Below are 27654 nucleotides of genomic sequence, written 5' to 3' on the forward strand. Positions count from 1 at the left end.
TGTCACCTTTCTTCTCCCCCGTGAAAGGCACCAGCTCCTCCCGGTCCGGGTGCTCCATGGCCTCCTTCTCCAGGTGCTGCATCAGAGCATCGCGGTCGAACGGTCCCGTCGGGTTTTTCTTTGTCTGGTCACGCTGCCGCAAGCCAGCTGGCAGCAAGGCATTCTGGGAGGACGAGGAGGTCGTGTTGATGTGACAAGAAGTGGGACTAAGTCACAAATCATAGGTAAGTCTCAAGTCTTATTTCAAACGAGTCCTAAAGTTACTCTGGCTATAATCAACTAAGTCGAGTCAAGTCATGACTTGGGTTAAATCAAAGTCATACAATCTTGCTTAGTCACAAGATCGATTTGCAAATTAGCTACTTTGCACTCCTTATTTTTTTACCTGAGCTGGTTAGCTGTAGGTACTAACACAATCAAATTTCTAGTGGTCCAAAATCAGTCTCCGTACTGTCTGTTACTTTATTAAACGCATAACCGACATGAAGCTAATGTATGACAAGCCATCAGGTAGCTAAACTGTGACGTTAATGTAGCTTACTGTAACCTAGCTGTCCTTGTGGGTTTAATAGTGACGGGTGAAATTCAATGTTGAACTTGTGTCTCTTATTTTGAAGCTTTACATGTTGCCATTTGTCAAAAACAATCCTTGAATCTAAATCTAATACTCTTCACTGCTCCCTCCATTATTCGTGCTTCATGAGGCGGTCTCTGTAGCTACTCCACATCCTAGCATACTGGCCTATGTTGAGCAATAATTCGATATCCATCTTAAGGTCCATGGCATGTACTAGTATGCTCCTTTCCTCACTAGAAAGACAATTCAGCGCACTCCAAGAACGACTGTTACTAGTAACGTTTTCACACTGTTATGAAACTGCAGATTTTTCGAATGTAAACAGGTAAGACTCGATAAATCATGAAGCTCAATTCAAAACCAAAGCAAGTCTTTCATAAGTTTGGACCAAGAGAGTCCCAAGTCCTAAAATTGGCGACTTAAGAACCTAAGGTGAAATCATAGATTTGTTTCTGAACACATTATACGTTTGAAGATAATTGCGGAAAACGTGTAAAGAAGAAAAGCTACAGTATGTAGTACTTAAAGTGATGCACTTGGGCCCCCGGCATGAGTCGCCTCTTCCCATTACATATCATCATCAGTATCAGCAGTTAACCGGTCCAATTCTGATGTGCAGTTAGCTAGCTAGCTAGGTATGCCTAAACCCTGATGTAGCATCCATTTTTTCAGGTTGTCGGAGTGGTATTTGATTGACAGTTGAGTGGGGCGTGGTTTCAGCACATTCAGCAGACAAACACACAGCGTTTGAGCGTGGCGACGAGAGCTTTATTTTTCACGATTTTAACACCTTTTTGTAATCATTTAAATTTGGCAGGGTTGCTAACAACACTCTGTGGTGTGTCAAATTTACAAGACATTTATTTTCACTATACAGAAAACTTAAGTCAAACTCCAGTCAAGTTATGTGACTCGAACGGAGCTCTCCTTGTACCTCGGGGTCCATCTCTGCCAATTCATACTCCAGCTGGTCCAGTTCCTCGGCACTCAGACCCTTGAGGATAGCGTCCTCGTCGATGTCCCTGGGGTCCGTCATGACTCACTTCTTTGGGAGGGGGGGGGGGGGGGGGGGGCACCCACTCACATGCAAGGGTGGACTGGGGTGGATGGGGTACTGCTAGAAAAAGGAGTACAAGTAAAGAAAGACACTTAACACATCACATGACATCACACAGCGGGTGAGCGAGGCCGAGCGATGATGGAAGCGAGAGAGAGAATGAGGTGTGAGTAACTCTATACCGTTAGCATCGCTCGTAGCCGCTAAGAATAGCTGCGCACCCTCATTTATCAACCGCGCACCCTCATTTGTCATCCGTGCACCCTCTTTAATGCCTCACAAACGCGTTTACATGTACCTCCTGACGAAGAGCGACAGTTTGGTGGTTGTGCACGACAGCAGGAAAAGTGCAAGTGTTGGAACCTTTCACCGGGGAAAGTGTGGCTGTTGAAACATCACATCGCCCATGGGTGTGATGAAAATTGTGAGTGAAAAAAAACTTTTAAGGGGAAATATATGGGTCTTTAAACACCCGCAGCCCCTGCAGGTGCGACGAAGAGTGTGGGTGTTTTGCGGGTGTGACAAAGTGTAAGCGTTGGAACCTTCCACTGGGAAAAAGTGTGGGTGTTGAAGCATCCACATCTATGGCGGGTGCAAAAAAAAAAAGTGTGCTTGTTGGAACCTTCCACTGGGAAAATTGTGGGTGTTGAAACCCCTGCAAAAGCACATTTGTCTTCTTCCTGTTCCTGTTCCTGCACGTCTTAGCGCCCAAGTGTAACATTCCAAATCATGCTGGGCTTAATTTTAGCTTGACAAGTCGGCTACTTGCAGCCGCGTCAAGCCTCAGCGCCTTAGGTTGCCCATGCACACGCACACACACACACATACACACACAATCACTCACACACACATGGACCATGCACAATGTGTCTTCTCACAAAGTGTCACACAGCCAACAGAACCTGTTAATCCATGGACAAACATCCCAAAACATTTGTATTTAAAACTAAAATTCTTCCGAAAACATTTACCTATGACTTCCAAAAAATTACTTTACTTCTCAATATATTCATGCTCTGCTTCCAAAAACCTTAGACTTCCCTCTCCAAATCTTGATTTTCATCCACCAAAAACAGTATGTCCTCCATCAAAAAAATAAAATAAATAAATAAATAAAATTACCAACTTCCCAAAAGCATCAACTTCTAAAAACCTTTGGTCTACTTCCAAAAATGCTTAATGTTAAGCTTCCAAAAACATCATCTTCCACATACCTTCATCTTCCAACTACATTCAACTTCAAAAACCCTCAATCTTTTACTTCCTCGATCCTTCATCTTCAACCTCCAAATACCTCCATCTGTCATTCTACTTCTAAAAACCTCCAACTTGTACTACCAAAATCCTTCGTGTAATGCTTCCAAAATCTTCAATCTCTACATACCTTCATTTCCTTAGCCTAATAGTTTAGTTGCCCAAGTCATATTTAAATGTTTTTGGAAAGCAAGAAGAAGAAAAAGCTAGTGTCTAGTAAGTTCATATTTTTTTTTATTCATTTTGTAATAGTGAGTAAAAATGACTTTGACAATCGTACTATTAGGCTAATGATTTTCAACTCCTGAAGTTCCTCATCTATTGAAAAAAAATGAATGTCCATCTTCAACTTCCAAATATCTTCACCCTTAATCTCCAAAGTTGTTCATGTTTAGCTTCCAAAAACACCAACTTTAAAATACCTCAATCTTCAATACCCTCATCTTGTAAAGAAACAAGTAAACTTCCAAAATCCTACAAGTTCTGTTTTAAAAACCTCATCTTCAACCTCCAGAAACCATCATGTTCCAAAAATGTTCGTCTTCAACATCCAAAAACCTTTACTTCTAAAACCTCAACCTTCAGTGTCTTCAACTGCCCAAATTATCATCTTCATCCTCCTAATATCTTCCACTTCCAAAACGCTTCATGTTCAACTTCCAGTTTTTCCTACCACAAGTGTTCATCTGCACACCTGATTTCTGTTCACTTTTGTTGTCATTTAAAATGTTCATAACACAAATTCTGTGTTACTGAGTGTCAGCGAGCAAAGGTTGAACATATATCTCACCTACCTCAAGTCACAGCGTCCGAGCCTCCACTGAGACACAAACTACACCCACTCTAGAACCCCATAGCACCCCAAACACCCCACCTCTCTCGTGACGTCAGCATTGTATGGCACGGGGAGAGAGGGGAGAGTGTGGTTGAGAGGCAGAACTTTAAAAATTGACAGCAACATGAACAGTGGAGCACATTGCAGGAGAAATAGTGACACCCAGTGGCTCCAAACTAGTCATCACAATGCCATGATATATTCAAATGTTTCCTACATAAGATGTAGAAACACTGGCACCAAGTGGCTGAAACTAGCCTGAATTATGACAGGCAATTTTTTACAAAATCGCTGCTTCAGAAGTACATTGAAGTGTGGGTAGGAGCTTCTATTAGACAGGTCAAAGTCCTGTCTAATAGAAAAGTAGTGCTTTGGCACCATCTTGGTGCCATGGAACTATTTTGAAGTGAGGGGAGGAGCTTGTATTAGACTGGCCAAAGCCCTGATAACAGGAAAGTAGTGCTTTGGCACCATCTTGGTGCCATGAAACTATGTTGAAGTGAAGGGAGGAGCTTCTACCTTGTCAAAGCCTTGTCTAATAGGAAAGCCGTGCTTTGGTGCCATTCTGGTGCCAAAGATCTGTTGAAGTGGGAAAGGAGGGGCTTCTGTTAAACATGTCAAAACCCGGTCTCACAGAAAAGCAGTACTTTGGCGCCATCCAGATGCCAAGGAACTATGTTGAAGTGGGGGGAGGGGGGGAGCTTCTGTTAGATAGATCAAAGCCTTTCGCTTGCTCCCCTTTCGGGTTGTGCTGCTCAGCGTCTCCGCGGCTCCATAGGCCTCACTAGATAGCATTCAGAAGGCTAGTAAATGGACCAGGAAGTGGCAATGATTAGTAAGGGGGAGGTTAGAAAGGCATTAAACAGGATGAAAAATGGAAAGGCAGTTGGTCCTGATGACATTCCTGTGGAGGTATGGAAGCATCTAGGAGAAGTGGCTGTGGAGTTTTTGACCACCTTGTTCAATAGAATTCTAGCGCGTGAGGAGATGCCTGAGGAATGGAGAAAAAGTGTGCTGGTGCCCATTTTTAAGAACAAGGGTGATGTGCAGAGCTGTGGGAACTATAGAGGAATAAAGTTGATGAGCCACACAATGAATTTATGGGAAAGAGTAGTGGAGGCTAGACTCAGGACAGAAGTGAGTATTTGCGAACAACAGTATGGTTTCATGCCTAGAAATAGTACAACAGATGCATTATTTGACTTGAGGATGTTGATGGAAAAGTACAGAGAAGGTCAGAGGGAGCTACATTGTGTCTTTGTAGATCTAGAGAAAGCCTATGACAGGGAACCCAGAGAGGAACTGTGGTACTGCATGCGGAATTCTGGAGTGGCAGAGAAGTATGTTAGAATAATACAGGACATGTACGAGGGCAGCAGAACAGCGGTGAGGTGTGCTCTAGGTGTGACAGATGAATTTAAGGTGGAGGTGGGACTGCATCAGGGATCAGCCCAGAGCCCCTTCCTGTTTGCAGTGGTGATGGATAGGCTGACAGATGAGGTTAGACTGGAATCCCCGTGGACCATGATGTTTGCAGATGACATTGTGATCTGCAGTGAAAGCAGGGAGCAGGTGGAGGAACAGTTAGAAAGATGGAGGCATGCACTGGAAAGCAGAGGAATGAAGATTAGTCGAAGTAAAACAGAATATATGTGCATGAATGAGAGGGGTGGTGGGGGAAGAGTGAGGCTACAGGGAGAAGAGATAGCAAGGCTGGAGGAGTTGAAATACTTGGGGTCAACCGTCCAGAGCAAGGGTGAGTGTGGTCAGGAAGTGAAGAAACTGGTCCAAGCAGGTTGGAACGGGTGGAGGAATGTGTCAGGTGTGTTATGTGACAGAAGAGTCTCTGCTAGGATGAAGGGCAAAGTTTATAAAACAGTGGTGAGGCCAGCCATGATGTACGGATGAGAGACAACAGGAAGCAGAGCTGGAGGTGGCGGAAACGAAGATGATGAGGTTCGCTCTTGGAGTGACCAGGTTGGATAAAATTAGAAATGAGCTCATCAGAGGGACAGCCAAGGTTGGATGTTTTGGAGACAAAGTTAGAGAGAGCAGACTTCAATGGTTTGGACACGTCCAGAGGAGAAATAGTGAGTATTTTGGTAGAAGGATGATGAGGATGGAGCTGCCAGGCAAGAGAGCTAGAGGAAGACCAAAGAGAAGGTTGATGGATGTTGTGAGGGAAGACATGAGGGCAGTTGGTGTTCGAGAGGGGATGCAGGAGATAGGCTTACATGGAAAACGATGACACGCTGTGGCGACCCCTAAAGGGACAAGCCGAAAGGAAAAGAAGATCCCGAACTGTTGCGAGCCGATCCAATCGACTAGCCGCGCCTGGCCTTCACTCACACCCCTCCTCTGTCGGCCAATGCTGCTAAGCGAGTCCGCGGCTCCATAGGCCCCTGCTTCTCCGATGCTACTAAACCCACTCGATTAGTTGTAACTGCAAAGCCAAACTCACTGAACGATCGTACAAGTAATTCGAGCAAGTGCTGGCTATTGTATACTGATTTGCTGTGGATATTGTTTTTTCTATTTTTGGCATCGTAGGCAAAGAAGTTTGGTTAAACTACCCGTAACTGTCACTAGCTAATGCTACTATGTACAGTACACTGATTTCATGGCAGAACCATGCAAATTTAACCAAACAACAAGATTTCTTTAATAAATCATAAACAATGGTAACTTTTAATAATGAAGAACAACTTAATTCAATAATAAAATGAAAATCAGCAGTGAACTTAGTCTACACTTTACCGATTGGTGTTAAAACTTTATAGCATTATACTTTGAGCAACTAAGTAATTGTGTAACATAGCGATGCAAACTAGAAATACATTGATTAAAGAAAACGTGGTGGTGTATTGAAATACACTTCTTCCATAACGGTAAAGACATAAACAGCCTCATAAAAATCATGTGAGTAGCACAATGTTCATGTGTTCCCCTCCAAACTCGGCAGATACAAGTGCATAAATAAAGTGCATTAAACCCATTCCACGCTTGTCTTTATACAATCGGAATAACGGATTGCAATCGTTCCTACACTTTCATAAATTCATATATATCTCAGAAATAACACCGTTGTTATTGTTTTTTTACGCCTACTATTGTGTGAATGCAAAATGAGTGCCTCATCCGGGTACTTCAGGTCACAGATCCTAATTCAAATACTCATATCAGTCAAATGAAATGATTTTCAAAAGGAAATTCAGTGGCGCATGTCTTGGCCGCTATTGATCAAATTATGTGAAAATGACTCACGATCGCTAAAGAGAAAATGGATGAGTGAGTGGATGACTGAAACACATTTTTCTCTATATCCAGCAGGTGGCGCCACAGCTACAGTAGAGTAGTCTAATAAAAGTGGATCTGATAACTATGAGACAGTTTTAGTTTGGACTAGAATAGGCTCCCATCCAAGATTTTCCACACCTCACTATTGACATTCTTACTTTGTGTTTGTTTGTTATTGACATCCCCACAATTTATCTTTTTTGTGTCCCACATTGGTGTTCTGACACGTTTTTCTATTTATTGAAATCAACATATGCTTTGTTGTCTTTTTCGTGTCCCACGTCGACATTGTCACACTTGTTGTCTTTTGTATCTCGCGTATCATTTTACACTGTGCTGTCTTTTTGTTGACATTGCCGTACTTTTTCTTCTCGACTATAAATGTGTTTATATGAAACTTTTTGTTATCTTTTAGATGTCACTTGTTGAGATACTGACACATTTTTGTCTTATCTGTATCCAAAATTGATACTCTCGCAGTTTTGTCGTTTTATCTGTCAAATATTGACATTCTCACACATTTTGACTTTCATATTAACATTCTTTTACTTTTTGTGTCTTTTGTCTTTCATATTGAATTTACACTTTTTTTGTGTGTGTTCAACACTGACTTTTTGTCCACTTCATCCTGTTCATGACCTCGTTGTTCTCACCGTGATGTTACATAAGTGGCATGCTTGACATTCTGTAGCCATAAAACACACCTGACGACACTGTGCACAACCTGACTGACAGCAATAAGACAGACACACACAAACCCATGTACTAGATGGGACATGTTTAACATTCTATGACTATGGGACACACCTGACAACAATGTCTACCAGCCCTGCTGACAACAACAACAAGAACAATGCACAAACATACATTCTCATACTTGTGTGTTTTTGCACATTCATTCTTATGCTTCCCATCCCCCTTCTGTTTACATCCATACACATTTTCCTTTTTGTGTCCAAAATGTACATTTTGTCCCCTTTTTTTGTCTTTCTGTTGACAGCCTTACACTTTTTTTTCTTTTTGTGTGACACATCAACATTTTCACACTTGTTGCGTTGTCTTGTGTCCCATATTGACATTTTTACACATTTTATGTGGTTTTTTTTTTGTGTCCTACTTCGACATTATCACACATTCTTTTGTCTTTTTGTTGACAATCTTAGTCCAAAATGTCCATTCTTCAAATTTGTGTGTCTCATATTGAAGTGGTATCCCTCCTGATACATTCACATTGACTTTACGACCGTCTCTGACGAAAAAAAGTGTGGACTTTATCAACCAAAAGATGATGTGTATCTTTAATTATATATATATATATATATATATATATATATATATATAATCTACATATTAAAGGTCAGCAGCAGAGTTGATGTTTCTCTGTGTGCTTATGACCTTTCAGCAGGAAATTTCAACTTCTTATGTTCCGAATGATTGCCTAAAATAATTACTTTCATCACTAATTACATTAATTGCATTCATTAATTATGTTGTCTAACAACAGACTTTAGGAACATTATGTATTCAAACCAGAACGTGACTCACGACAAGCTCACACGAAACGTCAGCCTCCAGAACGCTGACCTCTACCAGGGCTCAAAAGTCACCATCGCTTATGCTTATGTAACATAAAATATACAATATCTCCACCAAGGCCCCAGCCAGTAACCCACTACACAACATAGTACAACACAACACAAAACAAAATAACACAAAGACAATGCAATCCACAGCACCACACAAACCATCCATCCATCCATCTATTTTCTGAGCCGCTTATCCTCACAAGGGTCGCGGGAGTGCTGGAGGCTAACCCAGCTATCATCAGGCAGGAGGCGGGGTACTCCCTGAACTGGTTGCCAGCCAATCGCAGGGCACATACAAACAAACAACAATCCGCACTCACATTCACACCTACGGGCAATTTAGAGTCTTCAATTAACCTGCCATGCATCATTTTGGGATGTGGGAGGAAACCGGAGTGCCCCGAGAAAACCCACACAGGTACGTGCTGCCTCATGCAAACCAATGCAACAGATTTGTACACAATGCAAAACAACCCAACACAACAACAACACACCACACTACACAAAACAACATGACATAAAACAACACAATGTAACACTACACCATAAAACAAAACAAAAACTACACAACACCACAAAAACCAAACGTAGCACAACCCAATACAAAACAACACAAAGCTTTCTACTATTTTGAAATGGATTTCAGTGCAGGAAAACAGAAGTGATTCAGGTTTTTCAGCCCTGGCACCTGATCACCAGTCAACCTTGGGCACCTTTTGGGCAAAGCACAGGAAACACCACACAGAAACCTTCCATAACAACTTCCTGTGGAACCTGCTGCCCCCGTGATCACAGAGGGGGCAGGTTCCCATTTCAAGCAGGAGGTGAGCGGGCCTCCCCCCGACACACAAAGCACGATTGGTCTCCCATGACGACAGTCGTGTCCCTCTTCTGCTTGCAAAAAGAAGCTACTTCCTCCTCCTCCTCAGAGGCCATTAAAACACACACACACACATGCAGACGTATGAACGTGACATGGATGTGGGTGCTTTGCTATGATGCATTTCCCTCACCAGGGGACGCCCGAGACGGACTCCATTTTAGAAAGCACACAAAGTCTTTGTCTACCCATTCTGTGCTTGAATGAGAATCTGTGCAAGAATGTAAGCCAGAGATGCAGCAGCTTGAAAGGGCAGCGGCTTAGACCTTTGTGAATGTGTGTGTGTGTGTGTGTGTGTGTGTGTGTGTGTACGTGCGTATATGTGCACAGACGCCATGTCGCGTTAAAAGGTTCTAAGGCTGTGGCGGCCGATCGGAGGCCGCAGAGGGCAAGCCGGTTTTCATGATGATGATGATGATGATGATAATGATGATGATGATGACATCCACAGGTGTGTCAGGGACATGATGGACGTCTGACTCAAAGTACCAGAACTGAACAAATATATCTGTTTGTTTATGTTACCATGGCAAGTACAAAAACATGCATTGGAATGTACATTGGGGTGCTTCGTTAGCTGTGTTTTATTATTCTTGCAACAAATGAAATGTGTGCAAAAACTCACCAATTTTGGCAAGTGCATATATATTGGTGATCTGTATCTGTTTTAGGGGTCCCCTCCGTGATTCCTCCAAAACTAACTCCATCCATCTATTTTCTGAGCCGCTTCTCCTCACTAGGGTCGCGGGCGTGCTGGAGCCTATCCCAGCTGTCATCGGGCAGGAGGCGGGGTACACCCTGAACTGGTTGCCAGCCAATCGCAGGGCACATACAAACAAACAACCATTCGCACTCACAGTCACACCTACGGGCAATTTAGAGTCTCCAATTAATGCATGTTTTTGGGATGTGGGAGGAAACCAGAGTGCCCGGAGAAAACCCACACAGGCACGGGGAGAACATGCAAACTCCACACAGGCGGGGCCGGGGATTGATCCCAGGGTCCTCAGAACTGTGAGGCTGACGCTCTAACCAATCGTCCACCGTGCCGCCCAAAACTAACTCAGTAGTTAGAAAAAAATTAGCCCCTGACACCAGTTTTACCAACTGACAAGAAATTGGGCAGACATGTCTATTATGAAGGGACGCATGAAAAAGTCTCTAGGACCCATGCCTGAAATTGAACAGGAAGTCGGCCATTTTGGTTTGAAGTGGGCATTTTGGGGCAAATTCCTGGGCTTGTACGTCATTGAACTCATCCAAATGAACCCCAATTGGATGCAGGTATCATAGAAAAATGGGCGACACTAAATTGCCAAGATTTTTTGCTTATGCCATGTGGGCGGAGCATCACGTCAAAAAAATAAAAAATAAAAAATAAGCCCCCTGCACCAGTTTCACCGATCGACATGAAATTTGGTGGACATATTTATCATAAAACGACGCACAAAAAAGTCTCAGGGACCAATGACTGAAGTTGGCCATTTTTGTTTGAAGTAGGCATTTTTGGGGCAATGTACAGGGATTGCAGCTTTATTTATTATTATTATGGGCGTGCTTACAGAGCAAAGCAGTTCATATTGCTAATACACATTTAATAGTTTCTTTTTTTCAGTTTTTGATCATGTGATAATGTCCATTAATTCTATATTTAATGCATGGACTTGAACAAGCATTCTGGATGGAAATTAGTTTGGAAAAAGGAGAAAGAATCTGAAGACAAGACAAAGAAAAAGCGTTTGAGCGCCGGTCTCGGACGTCTTGTTAAAAATGTGAATGGCTGAAAATGTGAATGGACACAGACGGCCGGCCTCCCTGCTCGCATGAACGCCATCACGATGTATTTGTCTCTCAACGCCAAGGCCTTGCCGGGTGGGGAGTGGGATCCCATTTCCCGTTTACTTTGATGTCTCCTCCCCCCATCTCACGCACACATGAGCGCATGGGGAAAGAATTCCGAAACAAATCCATCGAGGGAAAACAGAACAAAACAGAAGAAGAAGAGGAAGGAGAGCGGAGAATAATAACATACAAGAATCCCACTTCTCAAAATCTGAAGACATAGCTCTTATGATTCAATTTTCAATTCACATTTTCTCAGCTTCCTATAACAGTAGACAAAGAGGAGTCTCTATTCTGGTCCACAAAAGCCTCTAAACAGCTAGGGAGCTGGCACATCATCATCCAGGTGACAATATTTAACAAATGATTCGCAATATACATAGACAAAAAAAAAAAAAAAAAGCGTCTTTGAATTTACATAATTTGAATATGTACATTGGTTGCACATGATTAAAATGTGTTTAACATACAGTGAATTGTTTGATTAGTTTCAAAGCGGGGGACTTTACCACATTGTAATCATGTGCAATCGAAAATTATGTTGGTTTTTTTCAGCATAGGTATTTAAAAAAAAAAAATAGTTTTATCCCTTTCACCCATGCTTTAAACACATTTAAATGTGTTCAAATACACAAACATATGGAAAGACACTTTTTAAAGTATGGCAGAGCATCATATAACCTAACCAAGAAAACAAAAAGAAGACTCGCTCACTCAGTTCTCCAAATAAGATGCAAAGTGTTCTTGCTTCAAGCTGTTTATTTGTCACTCCCAGTTGAAGTTTACAGTAAAAGTGACACATTAACGACAATTAAACATGATATACTGAACCATATAATTTCGTCCCCACAAGAATCTGCTATTTTAATGCCAGCATATGATGCGGAACGCAATAGACAGGCTAACGTAAATTAGCATAGATGTTAAGGTAATTGTAAACCTTCAAACAACTGTTCCTTTCACACAGAGAGCAGCAACACATGCGATCAGAGTATACAAGAATATTTACAAGCATATAATCTCTGCTCTCTTGTATACAGTAATCCCAAACTATATTGCGGTTCACGTGGTTATTAAAATGTTTTTATACAGTTTGGAGCACATTTTTGTGTTATCCATTGCTCTTGCTCTCTGTCTATATATTTGTAAATATACAGTATGTGTTTGTGTTGTTTTAAAAGTGAGTTTAAAGACCTTGGAAAAGTTTTAAGTGTCATAAATGCTGTAAAAACATGTCTATGCTGAACTTCAAGAAGGTATTTCTATATTGCAGATTTCCCTTATTGCGGGGATGGTCTGGAGCACAACACCAGAAACAGAGGGGGGATTATTGTGCAACAAATATTACTAGTGATTAGTTGGAGACCTTCTCTGCCTCTTCTTCTTGCTGTTAATTACGTTGCTTTTCCAGTAGAGTTTAGTGCTGCCCGGCTTGTTGTGGCAAAATGTGGCACTAAATTCCGATTTACGTATATACAGGAAATGCTGACAAATGTTGTCAAATATGATAACACCTTTAACACGGTGCTTCAATATTTCTTTATTAAAAATATTTGATTCTTAAACGTTTGTAAGGAAAGAATAGACATATTTTTCTCACCAGAATCCGTACTTTGGGAAGATAGGAAGACTGGAATCTGAGGCAAAATCATTTCACATGCATCAGATGGTCACGTACACGAACACGTGGACCACAAACACACGCGCATACACACGAGAGTCCAACAACTCCTCAAAAACAACACAAGTCGCAAAGACTAACGTGGGCAAAGCAACCAAATTGATGGTGACAAAGAGAATGTTCTTTACTTTGTTCTTTCACGTGTGTCTGGACAAGTTGAATAAGTTCAATAAGCTTTCGATTGAATTATTGTCATTTGTTGACATTTATGTTATTAAACTCGAGTTAAGTGTTAGCATGAAGCTTTTTTGTTTACATTTTTGTGTTTCGTAATGTACATTTCTTTAATGTAATATATTAAAATAATATATTATTTTAATACATAAAATAAATATTAATTCTCTGTTTTTGTTATTATTATTTATCATTAGTTTAATTTCAATTAATTGATCACTTATTACAAAAATATTGTTTACGTCATTTATTATTTACAATAAATCAATAAACCAATTATTTAATCAGATAAATAACTAAGGGAATGAATGAATAAAATGTAATTAATTTTAATTAAGGAATTTTAGGGAAAAATTATTTTCAAAATAATTTTATATATTACTATTTACATTCAAAAAGTCAAAATAATAAAATATTAAATGTTCAAAAATATCTTAAAATATTTCTCATTTACATTTTATTTACCTCGACATCTTTAAAAAGCCATTATTTAATACAAAAAAAGTTCAACGTGTTTGAAAGATGGTTTATTTGATTATTTTCTATTTAATTATTTAAAAGAAATCACATAAAAATATAGTTAAATGACAACAATGAATAAACATTTTAGTTAATCAAAAATGCGACATTAATGCAACAAACATTCCTGGACTCCTGATAATGCGAACGCTCGTTAAGTCGGATTATCACAATATATCCATCCATCCATCCATCCGTTTTCCATACCGCTATATCCTCACATGGGTCGCGGGCTTGCTGGAGCCTATCCCAGCTAACTTCGGGCGAGAGGCGGGGTACACCCTGAACTGGTCGCCAGCCAATCGCAGGGCACATAGAAACAATTCACACCTACGGGCAATTTAGAGTCCTCAATCAACCTACCATGCATGTTTTTGGGACGTGCGAGGAAACCGGAGTACCCCGAGAAAACCCACGCAGAACATGCAAACTCCACACAGGCAGGGCCGGGATTTGAACCCCGGTCCTCAGAACTGTGAGGCAGATGTGCTAACCAGTCTGCCCCATACTGCACACACTATATATCCATTTATCAATATAACATCTTCCACTGTGCCGCACACACTATATATCCATTTATCAATATAACAATCAGTCTATCAATAAATGTGTTGTGTACAATGCATACTGGGTATTTTATTTTGTCATACTCTACATCAAACTATTTTGCCTGCGGCTTGCGTTTCAGATCAAGCAGCATAAATATTTACATTGAGCATATGACCTCAATTTCCATATGTGGCGTCAGTGATGGGGGGGCTGATGGACGGGGGGCAGGGTGGGGGGTGTTAATCCATCTTAACGACGGCGGGGCCTCAGACCCGAAGCGGCAAACAACATGTGGCACGTAACGCGTCCCTTTGATTGCATTGTTGCTATTGGAGGCCGCGCAGGCCCGTCGGGGCGGGCTGCCAGACTGCAGCCGCCCGCCCCCGCATTCATGGCGCCCCCCTCAGGCCCCCCCACGCCGAAGAGCGAGGCTGCGTCCTTCCTGCAACCGGCTGATGTCAGGCTGCAGGAATGTCGAAAACAGAGCACACTGGGGGGCCTTGTTCTCCCTCCGTGAAGAGAAGGCGGTAGGCCGAAGCACATGCCACACACACGGCCGAGCCTGGGGAACACCGAGGGGGCTCCGTTTGGCGGGGGGAGGGCACAGAACACAGACTGTAGTTTGAGGTCATGCGGACGTACTTTTAGTCAAGTTTCATTTCTAACGAAATGGAGACTGAGCTTTCTGAAAACAACTTGAATGTGAAAGCGTCAAAACAGGAAGTGCAAGGTCAGCACCATTTGGCAAACATTTTTGTCATCATTTTCTTTTAAATCAATCTATAAACAGGGGAGGCGCAAGGGGGTGCTCTTGACCCCCCTGGAATACTAATTATTAGCTCACTTGACTTTGGTGAGAGAATTGGGTACACCTTGAAATGTAGCCTGTCAATGTCAGGACTCATACTGTATAGACAAAGAACCATGCACACTTACAGAAAATATAGAGTCGCAGCTGAGCTGCAACCTATCCCAGCTGACTTTTGGCGACAGAAGTGGGGTACACCCTGTGGACCGGTTGCACAATCAATGTCAAGGCACATATAGACAAACGTGCATTCAAACTCACATTCGCACCTATGGACAATTTAGAATTGCGTGTGAGCTCGAGCCTATTCCAGCTGACATGGCTCCACGACCCAGTTTTGAGTCCTGACCCACCCGTTGCGAATCACTGCTTCAAACAACTGCTACTGTAACAAACATGGAGCTGCAACGCATACAAGCAGAGCGTACGACAATACTCACAGGCATATATTTTCTCTTCTCTCTGTGACAACCATGACAATTATGAGGGTTCGTCAGGGATTCTTCGTCTTGCTGTTAATGACACTGCATCTCTTCCAGTAGAGCTCACTGCTGCACGGTGGTCGCCTCGTTAGCACATCTGCCTCACAGTTCTGGAGACTGGGGTTCAATTCCCGGCCCCGCCTGTGTGGAGTTTGCATGTTCTCCCTGTGCCTGGGTGGGTTTTCTCCGGGCACTCCGGTTTCCTCCCACATCCCAAAAACATGTGTGGTAGGTTGACTTTAAATTGCCCGTAGGTGTGTATGTGAGTGCCAATGCTTGTTTGTTTCTTTGTGCCCTGCGATTGGCTGGCGGCCAGTTCAGGGTGTACTCCGCCTCCCGCCCGAAGATAGCTGGGACAGGCTCCAGCAGCCCGCGACCCTAGTGAGGAGAAGCGGTAAAAGAAAATGGATGGATGGATGCTTGTTCAAGCGCTGCGATTTTTGGAACCAAACTACCTGTAAAAAGTTGGATTGTTAGCCAAAGTAACTTCACGATGGCTTAAAAAAGAGAGTCATGGCTGCATTGGAGTTCACTTCAAGTCATTTGCTGACATGTCAAGACTTGTACCGACTAAAAACACTCAAATCAGGACATTTTCTTTTAGCCGCTTCATTGTAAATACATTGTTTAGGCACGGAAGGCATTCAATGAATGTAGCTCAGCTTGAGGGCAACAGCAACAACAACAGTGTCAGAACGAGAGCAAGAAAGAGAGCAAGAAAGCGAAGAAGAAGTCGACATTGAAATCATGTGAATTCCACAAAGCAAGTGACAGGAAGTTGTCCAATTCAAAAAGTGAGAAAGTTTGACGAAATCGGCGAGAAACATGAGACTCGGGGGGGGGGGAAGAGGACAGCACCTTGTGACGTCGCCTGGCAACCACAAAATAAAAAGCACGAGGGTGTGTGGAGTGACATCAGTGTTCCAACATGGATGACAAACGATGAGAGGTCACGTCCAAGCCCAGAGTGACAAACACTTGATCACCGGAACGGAACAAGAAGAGCAAAAGCAGAAACAGATTATACACACAGTGAAAATGGAACCCATTTTGAGCCCAATTACCTCATTCCCATTAAATTGAGTAACGGTTCGATTACAATCGAAATATGATACTGAGCCATTATTCTGTGCTGTTAAGACTTTTAAATCTGCTACCACCGCTACTAATAATACTACCACTACTCCAGCTACCAACACCACTACGATCACCACTTCCACTAACCCTACTAACACTACCATTCCCACCACTACTACCGTTACTTTGAACAGCACCACCACCGCGAGGACTACTAAAACTACCACTACTACTACCCCTACCCACTGCTACTGCGACTACTACTCCTACTACCGCTTCAAACACCACCAGTACTACTACTTCTACTACCACTAATACGACCACCAATAGTACTTCTACTACTACTACTAATAGCGCTACTATTACCACTACTACTACTAGCACTACTTTTAACATTACTACTACTACAAATAGCACTATGACTACTATTACTACTACCACGAGCACCACTACTTCTGCTGCTACAACTGCTACTACTACCACTACTACGTCTACCACCACTACCAATAGCACAACTACTATTACTGCTACCACCACCGTTAGTATGATTGCTACTGCTACTACGACCACTACTTCAAACACCACCACTACCATTACTTTTACTTCCACTACTACTACCACCACCATCGCCACTACCACCGCTATTACTACCAATACCATCACTGACTGATTTTTTTATTTTTTTTCCCAGTGGCGTGTGCTCTCTCCCATTTTTAAACATCAGTTGCAGTAAGATGTTAGAAGTCTGCGTGCGTGTGTACATTTTCACATTAAAGGCCTCAGCGGTCCCTCCCAGCGTGACTTGAGCTCACAATCGAGGTGCGGTCACGTCTGCGGCGATGACGTCATCACTCTTATGTAAGCGCCAAGCCCAGACGTGCCCTCGCCGCCAGATGTTTGAGGACAACAATGGTGGGAAGTAAGTCCAAGTACTTCTTTACTATAGTAAAGGCAAATCAGAAGTGCCCACGAACACAGATTTAAACTGATTTGTGAACAATATTTGAAAGAAATAGTCCAGTACATTTCAAAGTATGTACTTTTTTAGTTTGACTTAAATGATTTGAATCAGTACTTCTACTTTTACCAGTCTTTTTCAAACACAAGTATCTGCACTTCTACTTAAGTACAGCGTGTGAGTACTTTTCCCACCTTCTGTACCATCTTTGAGGATCGCGGCCAAGCGAAGACAACAACAGCAAAACTCATCGAGTTGACTTTGAAGTGTCAATTAGTCACCCCCGACATTAAGTGTTTGTAATATCACACATTGTGCAATGCCTTGTGGGACAGGAATCAAACTGTTGTACAATCCAAAATTTAGCGAGAAGCCAATTGCACGTGCTTTTTTGTCATAAGTAACAGGCGGATTGATACTATTGTGGATAATAATGATACCAATTGATATTGATGGATATGACGGGATTACTTTATACAGTAGCATAGTAGCTGTACGTTCATCAAATTTAAGCCATTATTTATTCAAGGGCGTTGTGTTATTTATATTTTATTTATTGTATTTTCATTTTCTTTTTTTTAAATATTTTTTTAGAAGTGTTCAAGAAGTGCACTGAAGGGGAGACATTTCGCTTTATTTTTGTATTGTATTTCATGATCATATAGTTGACTGGGGTAAAAAAAAAAAAAACAAAAAAAAAACAGCTTTATGATTTTATTTTTTTAATTTTTTTCTGTTTTATTTAACAGCTTTATTTTAATTTTGTACTTTTGGTTTAAAAAAACAAAATCTGAAAAAGTCCAATGAGGAGGAACATTTTGTTTGATTTTTATTTTATACATATTTTCCTCAACTCATGCTCAACTTGAAAAAAATATGTTAAATGTTTTATACAATTTGTTTATTTTGTGCGTATTTAAGAAACTTTAAGAAACAAATAAAGCAAGAAAAAAGTGCAACGAAGGGGAGCCAATTTGTTGATTTTTAATTATATATTCTCCTGAACACATTCCACTTGGGGGGGGGGAAAAAAATCTAAACTAATACATTTTATGCTAGTTTTTTAAGAAACAAAGAAAGATGTGCAACAAAGAGAAAAATAGTTGTAATTATTTCTATTGTATATTCTCATAACAATTGCTGAAAATTTTTGTCACTTCAAGAAAAAAAAGTGCAGTGAGGGGAGAAACGTTATTGATTTTGGTCGAATTTTTTCTGTCTTGCTGCCTCTGTCCTGGATTTTAACAAATTCATAATCCAAAGGAAAAACACAAGAAAATTGAACTCAAAGCCATGAAAATTAATTCTGATTTAGACATTTGAAAATGCATCCACCTTAATTATTAAAAAGTATCTGCAGCGCTACTGCGATTGACAATACTGACCCTGTTTTTACGTATTGATTCGATTCTAACTCTAGTATTGCAAGTTGCGGATGTCTTTCATTAAAATGATAAATATAAATTTCATGCATTTTAACATCCCAAATGATCTTTTTCATGTCCTGAAATCTTTTTACCACAACTAACTAACTCACGTTTTTTTAGACCGCATTTTGAATCCCCCACTACTCCTAAAAAAATGCCATATGTTCATCATATATTATATTATCTGCTATTTATTAATCAGATTTTCATCTAAATGGCCTCACTGTAGCATCTGTGTAGGTAACAACGTGACCTTTAAATCTGTTTAAAAACAACAACGTGCTCGCTTGCGCTCTAATGAAAATTAAATGAAAGTGTTTATCGTCAAGTTTTCAGAATGCACGAAAGCCCCAGTTTCGATTTCACTGTAAAGTCCACTAAAAATCCCCAGTGGTAATCCAAACGCCTCCTCACAGACACAATCACACCACTGTGGAAAAAAACAAAAAAGACGACATAGCTACCCGGAGGCGTACTTGGTGGGATTAAAGTGACAACACAATGGAAGCTAAACCATAACGCTCGATGCATTTACATGTAAAATACTACACAATCATACACATGACGAATACGAACATGTGTGGGAACAAAGGCAATTCCATGACTGCCCACGCACAGAGAGAGAGAGAGAGAGAGGGAGAGAGAGAGAGAGAGAGAGAGAGAGAGAGAGGGAGAACAACAACATTTTTGTTCCAGTGAAGTCAATTTGCAGAATAAATCAAGCAATAGAAAATAACCATGAACGTGTAAATGTCTTCAAGCAATGAAGGAATAAAATAAAATAAAATAAAATAAAATAAATAGAATTCATTTTAAAAAGTGTGTAAAGTCACTGTTTGGAATGAAGGAATATATAAATAAACAGAAAATGTTAAATATTGTTAAAACCAGTGAAGTCAACTTCTGCAAAAAAAGGAATAAATGAAATTTTTAAAAATTGTGAAACAAAATTTCAGCAGTAATGTCAACTTCCTGAATAAATCAAGGAATAAACAAAATAAACATAAAAGTGTAAAATATTTTTAAAGTCAGTAAAGTCAACTTTTGCGGGAAAAAAAATCAAGATTGGATAATAAAAATGAAATAAAAAAAACATGAATGGATATAAACATATAAAAATATTTATTTTTAACTTCAGTCAATAAAATATTATTGACTTTGACTTTGAAAGCCTTTTTGCATTTAGCTCAGTGTAGTGTTTAGCATATGCATTTAAAAATGTAATGAATAAAATAATAAAATAAAACATATAAATAATAAAACTAAATTAAATAAAATTGCACATACAATTATGCAGTCTATATACTGAAGCAGCAGTAAATATATAAATAAATGTATAATAATATATATAAATATATTTCTAAAGTCAGTAACGTCAACTACTGAAATAGATCTTGGAATAACTCAAATACACATAAAAGTGTTAAACATTTTTAAAAAGTCAGTAAAATGACTGAATAAATCTAACTGAAAGCAAACCATTCGTGGTCAAAATCAATAGGGTCATTTATGCAAACAAAACACAAAGCAAGAGTGCTATGATGCTTGAACAACAGTGAAGAACCAGTAAAACCTCCAGGTCCAAATCTTGTTTAGACCACTGGCTTCATCACTACCACAACCAACAAACCAATCAATCAATCAATCAGAATAACAAATGAATCCCGTTTTTTGCCATTTTAAAGATGTTTTTGTCCATTATTCCTGCGCGAGTGAAAGGAGTTGAAGCACTGAGTCAGCACAACATGTTTGGGCTAACGTAACTGATTGACATGCTGGCGTGTGGGCGGGCTGATAAGAGTCACTGCTGTGTTTTGCTTGGACACAAAAGTGCGAAATGACTGCTGTCAATCATCCGCTCCAAGCCAAATTTGCCTGGTCAGCGCGGCGGCATGGGAGGGGTGCGCCATGACTCAGCACTTTTTCAGCCCATATTTTGGATTTGCTGCAAGTTGCTGTTTGCTTTGCTTTGCACAAACTAACTAGCGAACTAACAAATTAGCTACTGTAACTACAGTGCAATGAAAATGTATTAGACCTAACTCTTTTTGCATAGTTTCCCCACTTTAATGTTTAAGATCATCAAACAAATGTAAATAGACAAAGCTAACCCACGTACACATACAGTAAACTGCTATTTTTGTTGCTGACCGCCAAACGTCAACTACACATTGTAAATACGTACATCAGTGGGGGGACGGCCATTCGTCAACTGGGGGAAGATTTGGGGGGGAGTTGGCCCACAGGATATGACCTCCATGATTACCCAAAAAAATCTGAAATGTGGACTTGTCAGTCCACCGCACAATTTCCCACTTGGCGTCAGTTCGTTTCAGATGAGCTCTTGGTCATTTCTGGGTGTTGTTGATATATGGCTTTCCATTTGCATGGTAGAGTTTTAACTTGCAGTTGTACATGTAGAGACAAACTGTGTTAACTGACAATGTTTTTTTTAAAGTGTTGCTGAGCCAACGTGGCAATATCCTTTACACAATGAAGCCGTTTTTTTTTCAAAATGCAGTGCCTCCTGAGGGCTCGAAGGTCAGAGGCATTCAATGTTGTTTTTCAGGCTTTGCCTCTTACGTGCAAAGATTTCTCCAACTCCTCTGAAACTTTTGTTGATATTATGGACCCTAGATGATGAGATCCCTAAATTATTTGCAGTTAGTATCTTGAGGAACATTGTTTCTTAAACTGTTGGACTATTTGCTCACACAGTGAAGCAAACTGCAACTGAGTCTTTTGGGGATGCACCTTTTATACCCAATCATGACACTCACCTGTTGCCAATGAACCTGTTCACCTGTGGAATGTTCCAAATAGGTGTTTTTTGAGCATTCCTCAACTTTTCCAGTCTTTTTGTTGCCCCTGTCCCAGCTTTTTGGGGATGTGTTGCAGGCAACAAATGCAAAATGAAAGAATATTTTCAAAAAACCAAAAACCAAAAACAATCATGTTCATTAGTTTGAATAATAAATATATTGTCTTTGCAGTGTATTCAATTAGATATAGTTTGAAAAGAATCTGGAAATTGTAGTTTTTATTTCAACTTCAGTGGAATTGGGGTTTGTAGCTAACTGACTAACCAACTAACTAACTAACCACATTCATTAACCAACTAACAATCATTTCTATACAATTTATGCAGGGGAGACAAAGACACTTAAGGGATTCATATCAATATTTGATAGCAAACAATGAGAAGTTAATTTGTTTAATTTTTAACAATGAGAAGTTAATTTTTTTAATTTTTAATTTTTTTCACGCGTATGAAAGTATTGTGTGCAATTGTGGTTTTCATGAGGCTGCCTGGATTATCTAGCATTGCATGGATGTAGTGTAGTTGTGTAGTTTGTAATGTAATTCTTGTGTGTTGTGATTTAGTCATTGATGTCACCATTGATGGAATCATTGATTTAGTTGCGTCGTCTTTCATGTTATCGATTTAGTTGCTAATGTTGTTCTCTTGTGCTTTTTCAAAGCTATTGCGAAGTCTGTGCTAGCTGATTTGCAGCAAATATTCAATTGCTCACTTCAGTCAGGCGAGTTTCCTAAAGCTCTTAAAGTAGCTTCCATTAAGCCTCTTTTGAAAAATAGAACCCTAGACACTTCCATGTTAGCAAGCTATAGACCCATCTAAATCTCCCTTTCATAGCCAAAATTGTTGAGAAAGTTATTTTTAATCAACTCAGCAATTTCTTGAACTTAAATGGACGTTTTGACAAGTTTCAATCAGGTTTCCAAACTCATCCCAGTAGAGAATCTGCTCTTATCAAAGTGCTAAATGATATAAGGTTGAATACTGACTCGGGAAAGGTGTCAATTCTGGTCTGTTGGACCTCAGTGCCGCTTTTGATACGGTAGATCATAATATACTGCTGAACAGGTTGGAAACATAGGTAGGGCTAAATGGAACAGTCCTTAAATGTTTCAGGTCCTACCTGGAGGAAAGGAGTTATTTTGTAACCATTCGAAGTGTTCAATCTCATCGAATGGCAATGACCTTCAAGGGTAAGCTCTTGGACCCTCCTGTTCAGCCTGTATGTGCTACTCTTGGGTCAAATTCTTCAGAACTTTAATTTTGACTATCATAGCTATGCAGATGACACACAGTTATAGCTAGCAGTGTCTCAAACTGTCTAAAACAGATAAATAACTGGATGAGCCAAATCTTTCTTCAATTAAACCACAACAAAACTGAGATAATTGTTTTTGGCAAAAGAGGAAAAGAGGATTGCTGTTAGTAAATACCTGGAGTCATTCTCTTTAAAAACCAAAGACCAAGTCCAAAACCTTGGTGTTCTGAAAGATTCCGACCTGACTTTCAACAGTCATATCAAATCAATTACTAAAACTGCCTTCTACCATATGAAGAACATATCCAGAGTGATGCTTTTATCTCAAGTAGACTTGACAGTTGTAATGGTCTTCTGACTGGATTCCCCAAAGAGAGAATTAAGCAGCTGCAGCTCTTTCAGAATGCTGCAGCTCAGGTTCTGACCAGAACAAAGAGGTCAGAGCATATTACTCAAATTCTAAAGTCTTTACACTGGCTTCCAGTCATCTTTAGAATAGATTTGAAAGTTCTGCTACTGGTCTATAAATCACTGAATGGTTTAGGTCCTGAATACATGAAAGAAATGCTAATGGAATATAAACCCGGTTGGTTCTCTGAGATCGAGAGACTCAGGTTAAATAGTGGCGCACAGAGTCCAAAGCATTTAGCTATTATGCTGCACACAAATGGAATAAATTGCCAACAGAAGTGACATCAGCCCCAAGTGTGAATGTTTTTTAAGTTCAGGTTAAAAACTCTTTTCTCTCATGCTTTTTAGACTATTTCCACTTTTTTCTCTTTGTTTTAAATGTTTATAAGCTGTTTTTTTCTTTGTTTTTAAATGCTTTTAATCATGTAAAGCAGATTGAGTTACCTTGTGTATGAAATGCGGTATGTAAATAAATTTGCTTAGCTTTTGCTTAAATTGTGTAGTCGATGTCATTGTTGTGCACTCAGTTTTAGAGTATGAAAAATGAAAAAGCTTCTCAGCTGCGTTCATACCCGTTAAGGTCGACAGAGTTTGGAGTCTCAGGTACTTTCCTTTGCCATCGAAAGCGCTGTCGAAAGTGGACACGCGCCACCAAGCAAGGACACACTACATCACTACTACTCCGCCTTTTCCATTATCACGCATCAACGAGCTCCAAAGTGTTGTTATGCTTTCAAAGACTTAAAATTCATCCATCCATTGTCAGGGCACATACATTGAAGACAAATGGGGGACAATTTGGTTGCCAGTCGATGTCAGGGCACATAGAGACAAATAATGGAATGGTCGCAAGTAAATGGGCGATCACAACAAGACAAGCAATGGACTGGTCGCCAGCCAAAGTCTGGGAATAATCAAATATAATCAATTTAAACGGTGAATTTAGTTTTTAAGGGGCAAAAATTATTGAAAACTACCTGGTCCTGTGTGAAAAGGGAATTGCCCCCTCAAACTAATAACTGGTTGCACCACCCTCAGCAGCAAGAACAAATCAAGCATTTTCAATAACTGGCAATGAGTCTTTCACATCCCTGTGGAGATATTTTGGCCCCCTCTTCTTTGCAGAATTGTTTTAATTCAGCAACACCGGTGGAGAGTTTTCGAGCATGAACGGCCTTCTTAAGTTCAGCATTTCAATCGAATTTATGTCCAGACTTTGACGAGGTCACTCCAAAAGGCCATTCAGAAGTTGACTTGCTGGTGTGTTTTGGATTGTTGTCCTGCTGCAGGGTTCCATCAATCACAGCTAGTCGTCCAGGTCCTGAAGGAGTATGCAGCCCCAAAACCATCATACTACCAAACAATGTTTGACTGTTGGTATGATATTCTTTTTCTGAAATGCTGTGTTACATTTACGCTAGCTGTAACGAGACACACACCTTCCAAAAAGTTCAACTTTTGTCTTGTCAGTCCATAGAATATTCCCCCAAAAATATTGGGAATCATTTCAATATTTTTTTTTTTTCCAAAAGTACGATGAGCCTTGATGTTTTTTTGTTTTGTTTTTGTTCACCAGTGGTTTTTTAATTGAAACTCTGCCATGAATGCCATTTTTTTCCCAGTCCTTTCCTTGTTGGAGGGTCATGAACACAGACTTTGAGGCAAGGGAGGCCTACAGTTCTTGAGATATTTTCCTGGGCTCCTTTGTGACCTCTTGAATGAGCCGTCACTGTGCTCTTGGGGTCATTTTTGTAGGCCGGCCACTCCTGGAAAAGTTCACCACTCTTCCATGTTTTCTCCATTTGTGGATAATGGCTCTCACCGTGGTTCGCTGGAGTTCCTAAAGCTTTACAAATGGCTTAATTTGTAACCCTTTCCAGACTAAACAATGTCAATTGCTTTATTTTTCATCTGTTCTTAAATTTCTTTGGATTGTAGCATTTTGTTGCAGCTTTTTGAGATCTCGTGATCTCATTTTGTCAGGCAGGTTTAAGTGATTTCTTGATTGAACAGGTCTGGGGGTAATCAGGCTTAGGTATGGTCAGTAAAAATGAATTCAGCTTCCCCCCAAAAATATGATTAGTCACAGTCAATTCATTATTCAAGAAGGGGAAAATTATGTTTTCACACAGGGCCAGCTAGCTTTGAATGTTTTTTCCCCTTAATAAATAATACCACCATTTAAAAACTGCATTTGATTGTTTACTTGGGTTATCTTTGTCTGATATATACATTTGTTTGATGACCTTTTAAACATTTAAGTAAGGAAACTAATGCATTGTTTTAAAAAATTAAAACAACACATTTCAGAAGGGGGAAAATTCTTTTTTACGGCACTGTAGATAAACGAACTGGTCGCCAGTCAAATTCAGAGCACATATAGCCAAACAATGGACTGGTCGTGGCACGGTGAACGACTGGTTAGAGCGTCTGCCTCAAAGTTCTGAGGACTGGGGTTCAATCCCGGGCCCCGCCTGTGTGGAGTTTGCATGTTCTACCCGTGCCTGTGTGGGTTTGCTCCGGGCACTCCAGTTTCCTCCCACATCCCCCCAAAAAACCATGCATGGTAGATTAATTGAAGACTAAATTGCCCGTAGGTGTGAATGGTTTTTGTTCATGTGTGCCCTGCGATTGGCTGGCAACCAGTTCAGGGTGTACCCCGCCTCCTGCCCGATGATAGCTGGGATAGGTTCAAGCACTCCCGCTTCCCTTGTGAGGATAAGCGGCTCAGAAAATGGATGGATGGATGGACTGGTCGCAAGTCATTGTCAGGCCCACGTACTGATGTGTGTGACATCACAATGATGACATCACACGTTGAAGTAAAATAAGTTTAAATCTGAAAAACGAGAACAAAATGGTAATGAGAAGAAAGAGAAGAAAACTGGGCGGGAAAATTCCGGGATGTGAAGGAGGAAGACAAACAAAAACTGTGTATTGACCAATTAAACGACACGACCATACTTGTGCAGCTAAAAATGACATCAGTGATTATTAGCGTGAGTGCGTGTGTGTGTGTAGCATGCACCAGCATGCAATGTGTGTATTTTAAGTGTGTGTGTCATGTGACCTCAGTTCAGCTATGTGAGGCTCGTGGGAACACGAAAATGACTTCATTAGCACTTCACTCATGCACAAACACACACACACACACACACACACCATCAACCTACGCACGAAAAACACACACATAGAGTACTTGCACTGACACACACGCGCACACACACGAACAACATGCACACACACTTAAACACTCACATAAACAATAACCCCACTGCATGCACAGATGTAGCCACACACGCACACACATACGTATGCACACACACACACAAACATGCACATACATGGACACCACTTGCACACACGCTCTCACGTACACAAACAAGACCCACACACGCACACATTCATACACACACTTACACACTTACATACACACGTGAACTAAAAGCGCATACATATGCAAACACCAACAAACAACACACAGGCACACACACACACACACACACACTTTCACAACCAACTTAGTCACGCAAATATGCACACACCAACCAACTTGGTCACGCAAATATGCACACACATGAACAACACACACACAAACGACATGCGCGCACACACAAACACTCAAAGTGAAGACAAAACAAAAGCAGAGCAGTTAGCAGGTCGAGTCTTGCAAGTAAAGATTTAGCTTGCACCTGTCATGTAGTTGTTCCGTAGTCGTTGACTTCATTGTTTCTTAGTTGTTGATGTAGTTGTTGTGTAGTTGTTGATAAAGGTGATGTAATGATCTGTCAAACACAAATGAGCTGCATATAACTGTTTGCTGAGGACGAGGAGGCCGAAGGCCCGTCCCGATTATAGCTCGGCATGCAGGTGCAGGCCCTGGCAAAGACAAGCCGTCTCTTGCGCTTTGCTGTCAAAGCGTCCACTGACTATAAATATGCACTGGAGCAAGAAGCAAACGAGAAGGACTAACTGACAGCAGCAGTAGGGAACACAAAACAACACAACTTTAACACAATTTCAACACAACGCGACACGAATAAAACACAACTTTAGGCTTCAACTGATTCAAAGTCAAACAAAAACAGGAAGTTGTTCATTCATTCACATGAGTGCTGCCAGGCAGATGTGATATTCAAAATGGGCGCTAAAAGCAGAAGCTAG

At 40.6% G+C, this 27654-nt stretch overlaps 1 protein-coding gene across 4 annotated transcripts in view; it reads right to left on the minus strand.

Moving 5' to 3' along the window:
• tmod4 (tropomodulin 4 (muscle)) overlaps nt 1-27533 on the minus strand; it is a 38493-nt gene extending 10960 nt beyond the window's left edge. The window contains exons 1-3 of one of the 4 annotated variants that reach the window (XM_061674697.1): nt 15500-15726; nt 1512-1694; nt 7-163 (exon numbers count right to left, since the gene is read on the minus strand). In XM_061674697.1, coding sequence (XP_061530681.1) covers nt 7-163; nt 1512-1613 — 259 coding nt within the window. In that variant the 5' untranslated portion in view covers nt 1614-1694; nt 15500-15726. Of the gene's footprint in view, nt 1-6; nt 164-1511; nt 1695-15499; nt 15727-27182 lie in introns of those variants that run through there. The other 3 variants (XM_061674696.1, XM_061674695.1, XM_061674694.1) reach the window with 3 other exon arrangements.
• Between the last annotated feature and the right edge of the window lie 121 nt (nt 27534-27654).

The sequence above is a fragment of the Phycodurus eques genome, chromosome 4 (assembly GCF_024500275.1).
Source record: "Phycodurus eques isolate BA_2022a chromosome 4, UOR_Pequ_1.1, whole genome shotgun sequence".
In the NCBI taxonomy this organism is placed as follows: Eukaryota; Metazoa; Chordata; class Actinopteri; order Syngnathiformes; family Syngnathidae; genus Phycodurus; species Phycodurus eques.